Source organism: Narcine bancroftii, chromosome 6 (genome assembly GCF_036971445.1).
Source record: "Narcine bancroftii isolate sNarBan1 chromosome 6, sNarBan1.hap1, whole genome shotgun sequence".
Classification (NCBI taxonomy): Eukaryota; Metazoa; Chordata; class Chondrichthyes; order Torpediniformes; family Narcinidae; genus Narcine; species Narcine bancroftii.
This window is the reverse complement of record NC_091474.1, coordinates 215920687-215936080: the sequence shown is the minus strand read 5'-3', so window position 1 is coordinate 215936080 and position 15394 is coordinate 215920687. Positions and strand designations below refer to the sequence as shown.

Here is a 15394-nt window from a genome sequence, read left to right as displayed (position 1 = left end):
TGATTCCGGTGCCGCAATCTGTCTGGTTGCAGTTTGCTGTTCTAAGAAAGTCATATGGTTTTGCAAGCATAGAGAGAGGGGAGATCAAACAGGCTTTCTCTAGAAGAGAGAGAGAGAGAGAATTCAGTTGGAGTTCTGTAGTGGCTTTGGAGTCTGAAACATGACAAGCTGGCAAGCTGTTCAAACCCCATTTTGAAAGCGGGTTGTGAGTTCTGAATTCAGCCTGGTGAAAACCCTTGTGGTTCTTACAAGAGGAAATGGTTGGCTAGAGTGTTTCAGCTGAAGTAAGGGAAACAAGAGGAACTCTGTGGTGACCTGGAAGAAGAGGATATCATTTGGAAAACCCATGATGGGGCAAGTTTCTTCGGCAAGACACTGAAGTGACTGATGTAATTAAATCAGTTTGTGAGCATGTCCAAAGTGCTTGGAAACTCTTTCTGAAACCAACAAGACCTTTGTGAGCAGTAACCAATTACCGTTAAACACCAGAACTTGGAGAAAATTAATAAAAGTTAAATTCTGTGCATAGTTTAAGAATTTCCTTAAACAGGTGAACTTGGAGGAGTGAGAAGTGTTATTGGACTGTGAATCATAAAACTTTTCTGAACATATACACATTACATATACATGGGTTTAGAATTAGAAGGGTGTTAAGTTAATAGTAATAAATTAAAGTTTGATCATGTTTTCATGTTTAAAGATAATTAAAAGCAACTTTCATTTAAGTAACCATTTGTCTTGGTGAATTTCTATTGCTGTTGGGTTTTAGTTTCCTCTGGGCCCATAACAGTTCTCTGCTCTGGAGGATTCAAAGGAATTATTTATAATTTCAAACCTAATGCTTGAGCATATGGGGTCCAAGTCTGTAAAAAATATAGAACATGTACCTTTTAAATTATTTTTTTTTCTAATTAAATTTTTCTAATTTTGAATCTCTGTTTTCCATCCTCCAAGTGTTAATGAAACATCTGATTTCCAAGTGACAGAAATACATTTCCTTGCTATCACAAAAACTAATTTAACAAATTTCAACTGAAAATCTGACAAATGTAATTTAGGAGTTATGCTTTCAAAATTTCCCATCAAAAATAACTCAGGATTCTACAGAAAAACAACACCTGTAATCTGTTGCAAAAACTTACCAATAGAAATAAAAAAGATTTAACTTTGGAACAAGACCATGTGGAATGAATAAAATATCCAATATCTTCACCACCAATATGTTCATTTCCATATATTCAGTTCATGAGGTGTAATATATAACTTATGTAAAAAAATAAAGTAACACACATCTTACATTAATTGTATTAGACATAACTTCCTTACATAAATTTTGCCATATTTGTTGAGCTCTTGATATATTTAAATCTTTTCCCCATCTTTCTCTTGACTTAAATAAACTGAATTTAGATGCTTTCTCTTGTAATATCATATATGCTATTGAAATAAACTTTTTAACAATTCCATCAACAAGCAACTATTTTAAATCTGTAGAATATTTTAATAACACATCTGGTCCTAATTTCTCTGTTAAATAAGCTCTTAATTGAAAATAACAAAAAAGAGCATTATGTGGGAATATCATATTTAATTCTTAACTGATCAAATGTCACTCTCATAATAATCTATTTTAGAAATTTCTTTAGTATATGAGGTACTTAAAAAATGTTATCTTTTGAAAAATTATGAGGATTAATTAATGGTGTTTTTGATGAAAAAAGACTACCATCATTCTCTAACTTTACCTTATTCCAAATATTAATCAGATGTTTCAATAATAAAGCATCTCTGTCAGCAACCATTAACCTTAGATCCCATTTATAAATAAATTTCTCAGGTATACTTTTGCCAATTTTGTTTAACTCAATTTCCACTCATGACGATTTAATATTTACAAATAGAGAAGCAAGATACCTTAATTGTGCTGCTTTATAATAATTCTTAAAATTAAAAAGTTGTAATCTACCTAATTCATATTTCCATGTTAATTTTGCTAACAATATTCTTGCATTCTTACTTTTACAAATAAAAAGTCCTAACTTGTTTAATTAAATCTTGAAAAAGATACTGAGGTATGGAAATTGGTAAAGTCTGAAACAAATATTGAATTGTTGGAAAAATATTCATTTTAATACAATTAACCTATCCAATTACATTTATAGGCAAATTAATACATTTTTAAAAAATCTTCATTTATTTTCTTATGAAATTGAATATAATTTAATTTACATACTTTTAAAAGTTATTATCTGTATGTATTTCTAAATATTTAATCCCAATATCAGTCCACTTAAATTGAATATCTTTTTGACATTGTGAGCAATCACCTTGTACTAATTCCATTACCTCACATTTATTCAAATTTATTTTGTAACCAGAATCTCTTCCATAATCTCTCAATTGTTTATAAAATCTAGATAATGATAATTGTGGTTGAGTTAAATATACCAACACATCATCTTCGAATAAACTAATCTTATGCTCAGTTTGGTTTACCATAAAACTTTTCAACTGCTGGTCTATAAAGGTCATTTGTCCAAGAGGTTCTATAGCCAAAGAAGACAAAGCTAGAGATAAGTGACATCCATACCTACTTGATCTAGTCAAATTAAATTATTGTGATATCTGTCCATTAGCTATTACTTTAGTTTCAGGACTTTTAGAAAGTGCTCTAATCCAATTTACAAAATTAGGTCCAAAACCAAATTGACCTCAAACCTTAAATTAAAAAAAATCCCACTCTAATCTATTGAAATTTTTTTCTGCATCCAATGCAACTGCAAATTCTTTTGTGCTAAGTGAATTATACTTAATAACCTTACCATATTTTCAGAAGTTTCTCTATTTTTAACAAAACATGTTTGATCTATATTTATTAATTCAGGAAGACAATCATTTATTCTATTTGCCAATACATTTGACACAATTTTATAATCAATATTTAACAATGAAATAGGTCTATATGAAGCAGGTTTTAATAGGTCTCTATCATTTTTAGGAATAACCATAATTATAACTGTATAAAAAGTTTCAGACAGAACATGTAACCTAAAAGCTGGCTTCCCCAGCCCCATAGTCCCATGCTGGCTGCCTCAAGCTCATAGTCCCATGCCGGGTGGACCTGCCCCAACTTCGGAACCAGCATTTTCTCCATGGCACCTCTTAGCTGGCAGAACAGCGCCTCCAGCGCTGCCACCTGAACATCACTTTGCAGACACCTGCAGCCAGCTCCGGAGCCACAATCTCCCTGCATTTCCATCTGAAAGTGGCCCTTATATCTCATAAAATCCTTTAAAAATTTTCAAATACAACTTATAATCTGTCCTCTCAAATATGATTTGAATTCATCCCAAATCCTCTATTGAATGTAAATTAGTATCACAAAATAGGTTAATGGCTGTCTTATGAAAGCACAAAAAAACACTTTTTAAGAACAAAGAAATTAATCTCCATCTATATTTTGACAGCTTTTTTTCCCCAAGTCCATCAATAATGGAGAATGATCAGATATTATTCTTGCTTTATAATCAATATTCAAAAATTGATTGATTTTGAGTTGAAAGTAAAAATAAATCGATTCTACAATATGTATCAATCTATTGGAATAAAAAGAATAATCTCTATCCCTAGGATGTTTATTTCTCCATATATCACCAAGTTTACATCAAGATTAGTCTATGTGGAGAGATTGAATTGTCTGCAACTGTACTTGGTGGAATTTAGAAGAATGAGAGGGGATTTTGCAAAAACATAAAATTATGAAAGCCACAGATAATGTGTTGGTAGGTAAGTTGTTTTAAATCATGAGGGAGACTAGAATATGAGACATAGCCTCAGATACTCAATCCTTTATCCAGAAACCTTAGAGAGCAGTATGTTCCAAAATTTGGATTTTTCTGGATTTGAGAAAGCCAGATTTAAGCCCACCCGAACTGTGGTGCCATATCCACCTCCACCCCCTTCCAGTCGCGCTACCGTCTCTGCCCCCCCTCGCCCACCCAACTCGCGCTGCCATCTTTCTCCACATTTGCTGGATTTTGGAGCTTTCTGGATCTTAGATGCCCGGATAAAGGATTGTGTACCTGTAGTAGATTTTGGATGAAAATGAAGAGGGACTGCTTTTCCCATAGGGTGGTGAATCTGTGGAATTCACTGCCATTGAAGCAGTGTACATCCCTCAGGAAATATATTTAAAACAGGGTTGGATAGATTTTTACATAGCAGGGAAATTATAAGATATGGGGAAAAGGCTGGTTGGTCAGCCATGATCACACTGAATGGCGAGGCAGACTCAATAGGCCAGATGCCCTACTCCTGCTCCTATTTCTTATGTTATTGCAGGAGACTGATCTCTTGCTGGAGTCTGTCATTTATATTGCTAATGAAATGCTCATGGTACAGGATGAAGATGTGAGGATTGTTTTTGGACTAGCCAGTATATTATGTACACTGCACACTGTGTGAGGGAAACAGGAAAGTCAGCAGATGTTGCGATTGTTGTAGAAACACACCAAAATGCTGGGAAAACTCAGCCGGTCTTTTCAGTATCTATAGCAGGCAAAAATATCTTGCCAGTGTTTCGAGCCTGAGTCCTTCTCCAAGAAATAAGCAAAAATGAGCCAAAAGCAGAGAAGCTCAGAAATGAGACAATGCCGTCTGGGGAAGGAATCCAGTGCAACAAAAGGAGTTAATTGGATACGATAAGGGATTTATCAAGTTTGTGTGAAAGGAGACAGAATGGAGAGACAGAGTGTGGTGGTACTCCACTGGCCTACTGCAGGGGGCAACCTCTGTACCTGCAGAAGGGCATGGGGGACAAGAAAACACCTGGCCAGCTGTCAATCAGCTGACCTGAATAGACCAAGCCCCACCCGGTCTGATGTCAATCACCCTCCAGGATATAAGCCAGAGCCGGCCTTTCGAAGACACTCTCAGAGTTTACACCAGCTCTCCTCACAGCTGGTTCTGTGGAAGTTTATGTTGAATAAAACCTGTTGTTCAGTCTGTTGGCTTTGTGTGTTTTTGCTGCTGACTGACTGACAGAGCTAGGGGAAAGCAACAGGAGAAGATGTGAGTGGAGGTTTAACAAAAGCCAAAGAAGTTGATATTAATGCCACCTTGTTGGAGGGTGCCCAGTCAGAAGATAAGGTGTTGTTCCTTCAATTTGTGGGTGGTCTCAGTCTGCCAGTGCATGAGACCATGGACAGACATGTCGGCAAGGGAATGGGATGGAGAATTTAAATGTGTGGTCACTGGTAGATCCACACTATTGTGGCAGGCAGAGCCAAGATGCTCAACAAAGTGATCTCTAAGACTGCTTCCAGTCTCTCTGATGTAGAAGAGGCCTCAACATGAGCACCGGATGCAGTAGATGACCTGTGCAGATTCACAATTGAGATGTTGCTCATCTGTTTAGGGCCCCGAATGGTGGTGAGGGAGGAGGTGTGGGTGCAAGTGGAGCATCTCCTGCAGTCACAGGGGTAGATTCCAAGGGGATGATTGGTGGGGAGGAAGGAGTGGGCAAGGGAGTCATGGAGGAATCAATTCCTGTGGAAAGCAGAGAGGGGAATATGTGGTCTAGTGGTGGGATCACATTGTAGGTGGCAGAGGAAGAGGTGGGGTGGTAGGTGAGGACAAGAAGAATCCTGTCATTGTTTCATGTAAGGGTGAAGGGGGCCAGGGCAGATGTGAAAGTAATGGAGTGCAAACATTATGGTGTTAGAGGGAAAGCCAAGTTGTTTGAAGAAGGAAGACATCTCTGATGATCTGGCATGGAAGTCCTCATCCTGGCTGCAGATGTGATGGAAAGGGAGGAATTGAGAGAATGGAATGGAATCTTTACAGGTGACATGGTGGGTAGTCGAGGTAGCTGAGGGAGTTTGCGGGTTTGTAGAAGAGGTCAGTCGAAAGTTTGTCTCCTGAGATGGAGACAGGGATATAGAGGAGAGTGTTTCTAGAGATGGACTGATTAAATTTGAGATCGAGGTGGAAGTTGGCAGCAAAGTGGATGAAGACAACAAGCTCATCATGGGTGCATGAGGCAACACCAAAATAGCCATTGATGTCACAGAAGAAGAGTTGAGGGGCCTTGCCGGGGTAGGCTTGTAGCATTGATTGCTCCACATAGCCAACAAAAAGGAAGGCATAGCTGGGGCCCATGCAGGTACCCATGACTACTCCTTTAAACAAATTGAAGGAACAACACCTTATCTTCTGACTGGGCACCCTCCAACAAGGTGGCATTAATATCAACTTCTTTGGCTTTTGTTAAACCTCCACTCACATCTTCTCCTGTTGCTTTCCCCTATCTGCTTCAAAGGGGCATCAACAGTGCCCAAGAAGAGTAGAGTGAGCTGCCTCAATGACCATCACCCCCTGCTACTGCGATGAAATGCTTTGAAAGATTAGCAATGGCCAGAATTAACACGTACCTAAGCAAAGTTCTGGTCCCACTCCAATTTGCCTAACATCACAATCCCTTACGGTTGAGGGAAGGAATAATGTTTTGAATGGTTGACGTATTCCTGTATAGTTTTAAGCCTCTCGAGCATTGTTGAAGCTAAAGTCATGACTGCATTTCAAAGAAGTATCTTAGCTATAAATCTTATATTCTTAAAACTGTATTCCTGGGTGAACTAGAGTGAAATGCCATCAACTCAAATTTCATGAGAGGGATAGCATTTTCATCTCTTTAAAATCTTATTATGTTTCACTTTTATTCAATGTATTAAGTGTAAAGCAAAATCCAAATACCTTTTCAAGTCCTTCTTCCTTCAAGCTGATCACATCCAAATCAAAATCTGTTCTCAAGCCATTGGAACTATTAAATATAATTCTTCCAGTTAGACCTTCCCAGTGAGCCTAGTGAAGGAAAAAAAGAACAACAGAATGAGGAATGCATGGGTTCACTTCATGATCAGCTTAACATGCTAATTTTGTTATATACATTTGCTATAGTTTATTATGTGTTGTTAATATAATTTACCAGCTTCACATGATGGGCAGTAAAAACAATTTCCTAGGTTCTCCTGGTTATTAACATATTGATTGGTGTCAGATGCAATTTTCGCTCAGTTCCTGCAAAGATGTGGAGAAGTGCCAACAAAGAATTTCACAGCTCCTAGCAATGAGAGAATCCTGAGGTTTTCTGGAGTTCATATATTTTAATTTAGACATGCACAGTAACAGGCCCTTCCAGCCCATGAGCCAGTGTTGCCCAAACACTCCGATTACAGTCCCCATTTGCTTTGATGGGTGGCACCTGGACACAGGGAGAATGTACAAACTCCTTACAGACAGTGCCAGATTCGAACATGGACCACTGTCGCTGTAATGGCATTGGTCTAACCACTATGCTTACCGTGTCTCATGAGAAGTAAGAAATTATATAACCATATAACAATTACAGTACGGAAACAGGCCATCTCGGCACCTCTAGTCCACACTGATTTAAATGAACTCCACTAGTCCCACCAACCTGCTCCCTGTCCATAACCCTCCAATCCCCTCACATCCATGTACTCATCCAACCTTCTTTTAAATGACAAAATTGACCCTGCTGCAACCATCTCTTCCAGAAGGTCATTCCTCTCAGCCACCACTCTCTGAGTGAAGAAGCTTCCTCTTATGTTACCTCTAAATTTTTGCCCCCTAACCCCTAACTTATGACCCCCTCGTTCCAATCTCACCTACTCTCAATAGGAAAAATTAATTGAATTGTTTATTGTAATATGTACCAAGATACAGTCAAAAACCTATTTTGCGTGTGATCCAGGCCTGTCAACCTATATATAGAACAACAGATCGTGAAAGAATAAAGATAAGCAATAGTGTTACAATAAATGATGTCAGAACATCATCCAAGAGGGCGAAACTTCGCAAGGTACCAGCCCCAGCATACCTGGCAGAATACTGAAAATCAGTACCAGCAAACTAGCTGGAGAGTTCATGGACATTTTCAACCTCTCATTGCTGCAGTCAGAGAATCCTATCTGCTTCAAAGGGGCATCAACAGTGCCCAAGAAGAGTAGAGTGAGCTGCCTCGATGACCATCAGTCCCCTGCTACTGCGATGAAATGCTTTGAAAGATTAGCAATGGCCAGAATTAACACGTACCTAAGCAAAGTTCTGGTCCCACTCCAATTTGCCTAACATCACAATCACAACAGCAGACACAATATCGCTGGGTCTCCACTCATCTCTGGAGCACCTCTTACATACATTGCTCTTCATTGACTACAGCTCAGCCTTCCATACCATTATTCCCTCAGTGCTGGTCAAGAAGCTACAAACTCTGGGCCTCTGTATCCCGCTCTGCAACTGGATCCTTGACTTTCTAATTAGAAGACAACAGTCAGTACGAATTGGAAGCAACATCCCCTCCTCACTGATTATCCACACAGGTGCACTCCAAGGAAGTGTGCTTAGCCCACTGCCCTACTCATTATACACCCATGACTGTGTAGTCAGGCACAATTTCAATGCTATCTACAAATTTGGCCAATTCAGAAACAGCATTGGGGAAACCGACAGGAGGGAGATAGATCAGCTTGTTGAGTGGTGCCATACTGACAACCTTACGCTGAACATCAGCAAACCAAGGAGATGATTGTGGACTTCAGGAAGAAGTCAGGGGAACATGAGCCAGTCTTCATTGAGGGTTCAATAGTGGAGAAGGTCAAGAACGTCAAATTCCTGGGTGTGAATATCTCTGTTCTGGAACCTCCAGGTTGATGCAATCATGAAGAAGGCTCGCCAGCATTCATATTTTGTGAGGTGTTTGAGGAGATTTGGTATATCACTGAAGACTCTTGAAAACTTCTACAGGTGAACAGAGGAGAGCATCTTGACTGGAATGGAGGCGCCAACCCTCAGGACAAGAATAAACTCCAAAGGGTTGTTAATTCAGGCACCAGACTTCACTCCATTGAGGACATCTACAAAAGGTGATGTCTTAAAAAATCAGCATCTATCCTCAAAGACCCCCATCACCCTGGCCATGCCTTCTCCACTCTGTTACCATCGGGAAAAGGGTACAGGACCCTAAAGACAAACACTCGGCTACGCAAGGACAGCTTCTTCCCCGCTGGCATCAGATCCCTGAATAATCAATGAACCAAAGATATTGCCTTACTTTTCATACACTATTTTTTATTTATTATTATAAGGTGATTTATCTGAATGTTTACATTATGATGCTGTTGCAAAATAACAAATTTCATAATTTGTTCATATCAAAAAATTTGGATTCTAAAAATAAAGGCTGATGATGTAGATAAATGACTTTAATGGTAGGTATTGTAAGTGAAGTTCTGGACAAAATTTAGTCATTGATCAAAATCATCCTTAAACTTGTGAGTCAAAAGAATTATTTGCTGCCTTAAAAGAGGATCAACCTTACAGAGCATTACAAAAATGGTCAATAAGATCACTTGGGTTTCTCTTTCCTCTACTGATGACATTCACAGGGAATGTTACTTAAATAGGGCTTAAAAAGTTATTGAAGAACCTTTGCATTCAGCACACAGAATCGCTGACCTGCTACAATCAAGCTGCTGGAACAGGAGGCATCAAAATCAGGATTTCCATGCTTGGGAATAGTATCTTCCCACAGGCTGTGAGATTGATGAATCGATGCATCTGTAACTTAGTAAATAGTTCCAAATATTTATATATTTTAAAAATTATATCTATAATATGATAATATTATGAGTGTGTATGTGTGCATAAACATATGAATATATAATAAAGACACACAAAGCTGAAGAAACTCAGCAGATTTATCCTCCAGAATTTCAGGATCCCACTACCAGACACACCTTCCCCTTTCCTCCCCTCTCTGATTTCCATAGGGATTGCTACCTCTGTGACTCCCTTGTGTACTTATCCCTCCTCACCAATCTCCCCCGCCATCCCCCCCCACCCCCACTGCCACCTTTTCCTATGGCTGCAGGAGGTGCCATACATGCCCACACCTCCCCACCCCCCTCACCACGGTCTGGGGCCCCAAACAGGCCTTTCAAGTGAAGCAACATGTCACTTGTGTATCTGAAGGACTGATTTACTGCATCTGGCGCTCCCTTTGTGGCCTTCTCTACATTGGAGAGACTGGGCCCAGAATGGGAGATCACTTTGACGAGCACCTTTGCTCCACCCACACCAGTGACAGAGACCTCCCAGTAGCCAACCATTTCAGTTCTGTGTCACACTCCCACACTCATATGTCTGTCCATGGCCTTAAGTAGTATCCCACCAAGACCACCCACAAATTGGAGGAACAATACTTGATTTTCCACTCTCCAGCCAGATGGCATTAACATCGACTTTTCTGGTTTCTGCTAACCTGATCTCCTCTTTCCTTTCTCCTTTCCAGTTCTCCTCCCTCCCTTCCCCCAACCATTCCTCCGCCCTTTGATCGCTACTGTCCCCTCCCTCCCTTCTCACATATCACCTGCTGCCTTTGCGACCCACCCTCCCCCCTTACCCTTTTATTCAACCACCTGCCGACAGTTTTCCATATCTTGACGAAGGGCCCAAGCCAAAAATTTGTTTATGTATTTTCAATTTTTCTACTTAAAGGTCTCTGTTTGATCTGCTGACTTTCTCCAGCATTGTACGTTTTTACTTCAACCACAGTGTCTACAGATTTTCATGTGTGACAGAATATAGATATATTTTGGGGAGATAGATTGGGGCAGGGTTTTTAGTGTAGGTTACATACAAATACTTTAAAACAGATATTATTTAAAATATTGGAGCTCTGCTCATGCTAGACATGTTGGGGCCAACAGCCTTTGCAAAAGCTATGATGAGTGCCCAAGAAATTTCACTAATGGATTTGTGACAGAGCATATAGATATGTTTTTGGGAGATAAATTGGAAAAGGTTTCTTAGAGTAGGTTACATACAAACACTTTAAAACAGATCTTATTTGAAATAATGAAGCTCTGCTAATGCTAGACATATCAGCTCCACAGCTTTTGCAAGAACTTTGGAGAGTGCTGAAGAGACTTCACTAATGGATTGTTGTTTACAAAAGGCAACAGGTGAAAGATCTTGCTGGAGCCTCAGATTGTCTGAAGAGGGTCGTGTGGTTTTGCAAGCAGAGACAGTCAAACAGGCTTTCTCTCAGAGAGAGATAGAGAGAGAGAGGGGAAGAGAAAGAGAGAGAGAGAGAGAAAGAGAGAGGGGGGAGAGAGAGGGAGACAGAGACAGGGGGTAGAGAGAGGGAGACAGAGAGGGGGAGAGAGAGGGAGACAGAGAGAGGGGGGAGAGAGAGGGAGACAGAGAGGGAGATTTTCTACAGCAGCTGGGACTGGAACGGGACAAGCTGGCAAGCTTGTCAAAAACCCCATTTGGAAGAAGGTCTGGTCAAAACCCTTGTGATTCATGCAAGAGGAGAGGACTGGCTGTCTAATGTTTCATTTGGAATAAAAGAAACTAAAAGGAAGTCTGTGGTGATCTGAAAGAAAAATGGTTATCATCCGGAAAACCCTGAAGGGGCCAAGTTTAATCAGCAAGACACTGATGAAATCTCTCTCTGAAAACCGAAAAGAACTTTCCTGAGCGGTAACCATTTACCTTTCAAGCACCAAAGCCTGGTGAAATGCATAAATGTTAAGTTCCACGCACAGTATAAGAATTGCCTGCAATCAGTGAACTTGGGGGCATGAGAAGTGAGATTGGACTGTGAACCAAATAACTTTTATGAACGTACACACACACATTACATACACGTGCGCTTAGAACTAGAAGGCGTTTAAGTTAGGTTAAGTTAGTAAGTCAAAGTTTGATCCTGTTTTCATGTTTAAAGATAGTTAAAAGCAACTTTTGTTTAAGTAACCATTTGTCTTGGTGAATTCCTATTGCTGCTGGGTCTTGGGGTCCTCTGGGCTCATAACACGCTCCCTTCCTTATTTCAGGTGTCCATGTTATTTTTTAGGCATTGTATGAAAAAAAAAAGGCATAGGTTCATGAATTTCTCCCCCAATTATAAAACAATCCTAGTTCTTTCCCTTTCAACCACGGCAAGATTTCAAACTATTTCTGCAGTGATGCTTCAAAACCTTCCTTCGCAAGGACTCACTGCCAGGAATGACAAAACGCAGCAGGAGATAGTGAAAAAGAGGACATATAAACACAGAGGAAATAAAGATTTATAACTGATCATGCTTATCAACCAAGCCACTGCTTTATTTCACTAGAATCATCGCTCTCCACAAGTTGAAGCATAAAAGCCCAAGAAACCATTGGCTGAGAATGAAGAAATAGAAACAAATAAAACTCACAGCAGTTAGGAGCATTGAGATTATCTTAGCAGTTAGCACAACACGATTACAGCGCCAGCGATCAGGAAAGGGGTTAAAATCCTGTGCTGTCTGTAAGGAGTTTGTATATTCTACATGGGTGCTCTTTTTTTCTCCCATCCTTCAAAACATTGTGGTTTAATTGGGGTATTTGGACGGCACATCGTGAGCCGGAAGGGCCTGTTCCCGTGCTGTATGTCTAATATGTAAAATTTCACAAATGAAGCTCATAATTTCATTTGTGAGATTTTCTTGATATTATCACAAAAGAAACATTCACTAAATTGACTTATGCAATGGAAGGTTTGTCTTATGAGGAGAGATTAAGCAGATTAGGCCTAAACGCTCTTGAGCTTTGAAGAATGATACGTGATCTTATGAATACAGAGATATTGTGGGAATTGACAGAATAGATTGAAGATGATGTTTAGCATGCCTGGAGAGTCTAAAACAAGGATTACGGTTTCAAAATAAGTGGTTCAGTCATTGATAATAATCATCCTTGAATTTGCTAGACAAAAAAAAAAAAATTCTTTGGCAAGATTCTATAAGTTAATTTGCTTGCTGTCTTACCTCTTTAATGAACTTCATGAAGCGACTTCCAAAGCGCCAGGGTTTGTGTCTGTTACACTGCAATGAGCTGACTGTCATCTGTGGGGACTGTTGAACAGCCACAGATACGACGTGAACAGCATCATACACCAAGGCAGCATTTGTCTGAAATTAGAAGCAGAACAATAAAAATTAGGTGACATTGTGGGGCAACTAGCACATCTGTTGCCTGGGTTCAGTTCCAACTTCCTGTGTGAAGTTTGTATGTTCTCCCTGTGAATGCTTGTGGAAACTCTAATAATTTTGACTTTCCCTCACATCCTAGATGATATGATTGGTAAGATATGATTGGTAAGATATGATTGGTAAGATATGATTGGTAAGATATGATTGGTAAGATATGATTGGTAAGATATGATTGGTAAGATATGATTGGTAAGATATGATTGGTAAGATATCCCCAGCAGTAGAATCTGGAGGTATTGGTGGGAATGGGGAAGAATAAAATGGGATCTGTCTAAGACTAGTGAAAATGCTCGGTGCGAAAACAACGGGTTAAAGCATTTGTTTCCACACTCTTTGATGCCAAGTAAAACAAAAGTACAATCCACTGACAAGTGGAATCAATCTTCATAAATCCTAATGTTGGAAGGCAATATAGAAGAGATGCCAGAGTTAAATGTTCATTGTTTAACCTGCTTTACCTTTTTCATACCTTTTGTATCAATTTCCAGTGTTCATAGGTTTATTTTAATCTCTACTCCTTATTAAATAATTGAATTACTTGGGTCTCTTTCTAAAAAATTAAATGCAGTTAACCAACTGAAGAAAATCATAAATGTGTCAGATTTGTTCATTTTTTACAAGTAAACGAAAAACGTGAAATTGAAAGCATAAATAATCTCTTCTGCAAGTCTGATAATGATTTCTTTATTCAAAATTCAAAGTTCAGATTTATTTTCACAGTACACATACAACCTTGAGATTCTTTTTCCTGCATGGCGGGCAGAATTTCTACTTATCAGTACTGCCATTATATTTCAGGGTTTGTCTCTAGATGTCAAAATCCACTTGTTGGAAGACTCGTATTGTGGCTAAAGAACCAATTTTGATCAATTTTCCACTTTTTCCTTCAATCTGCTTTTGGGCCTTTAGTGGAATAATGGTGAACTTTCTATTGCACACCTTCTTCTTTGGCTTGGCTTCGCGGACGAAGATTTATGGAGGGGGTAAAAAAGTCCACGTCAGCTGCAGGCTCGTTTGTGGCTGACAAGTCCGATGCGGGACAGGCAGACACGATTGCAGCGGTTGCAAGGGAAAATTGGTTGGTTGGGGTTGGGTGTTGGGTTTTTCCTCCTTTGCCTTTTGTCAGTGAGGTGGGCTCTGCGGTCTTCTTCAAAGGAGGTTCAAAGGAGACACCTAGTGTCTCAATAAATGTATCAGGTCTGCTATTGCAGGAAAGAGATATTGCATGTGAAAACTTAACATTGTATCTAATATTCCTTGATCTGCTGCTTAAAACAATGGAATTGTTGTTTCTTCATGGATCATAGAGTTATACAACAAAAATCAGTTTTAAATTCTCTAGTTTTAAATTCTCTTACCCTGTGAAAAAGATGGCTATCTACCCTATGAGTGTCACCCCAAAGTGCTGTAATTTACTGTGAAAGTCATGTCCTGGTTTAACTTCCCACATGTTTGAGTTAAATTCAAGCTGTCCACTCTGCCTTTTGTATGGGATCCTGTTGTAACCCTAAATAACCACCTTCACTGTTCACTACACCACCAGTTTTTGGTGTCATCCACAAACGATCTACATGTGCTGAAGTTGGAGAGGATTTAAAGAAGGTTCACTAGGATGATGTCTGTGGGATATCAGGGTTATCATTTGAGGAGTGTTGACTCTTGACCTGTATTTGTTTGAATTTTGGAGAATGAAGGTGTATCTCATTAAAATATTATAAATGATGAAAGGCATGGCAGAGTATATGTAGAAAGGTTGTTTCTCATTGGACAAGAGGGTATAAATTCAGGGTTAAAGGATGTTCATTTAGAACAGAGGTGTGTAGGAATTTCTTCAGTCAAAGAGTGGTAAATCTGTGGAATTTGTTGCCACAGACAGTTGTGGAGGCCAGGTTATTGGGTGTATTTAAGACAGAGATTGTTTGATTCTTACCCAGGACATCAAAGGTTATGAAGAGAATGTCAGGCAGTGGGGCTGAGTGGGAAAATAAATCAGCTCATGATTAAATGGTGGAGCAGACTCGATGGGCTGAATAGCTCATTTCACTCCTGTCTTATGATGTCACTGTTTTATTCTCATCTAAATTATTAATATCTCTGCCAAGCAACAGTGGAGCCACATCAATCCCTGCATTTCACCACTAATCAGAGGCTTCCAATCTGAAAAATAATCACCTTCCACTACCACGCCAAGTGAATTTTATATGCAGTTGGTTATCTCACCCTACATCCTTCATATGAGACCCTGTGAAAGGCTTTGGTGAAGTCCATGTAAATAATGACTACTGCCTGAT

General features: G+C 39.4%; 1 protein-coding gene across 2 annotated transcripts in view; it reads right to left on the bottom strand.

The window, feature by feature from the left end:
* The window catches only part of LOC138737038 (glutamate receptor ionotropic, kainate 2), a 511494-nt gene that overhangs the window by 180668 nt on the left and 315432 nt on the right, over window positions 1–15394 (bottom strand). For both annotated transcript variants that reach the window (XM_069887457.1, XM_069887458.1), the window contains exons 7-8: window positions 12879–13022; window positions 6754–6861 (exon numbers count right to left, since the gene is read on the bottom strand). In XM_069887457.1, coding sequence (XP_069743558.1) covers window positions 6754–6861; window positions 12879–13022 — 252 coding nt within the window. The remainder of the gene's footprint in view (window positions 1–6753; window positions 6862–12878; window positions 13023–15394) is intronic.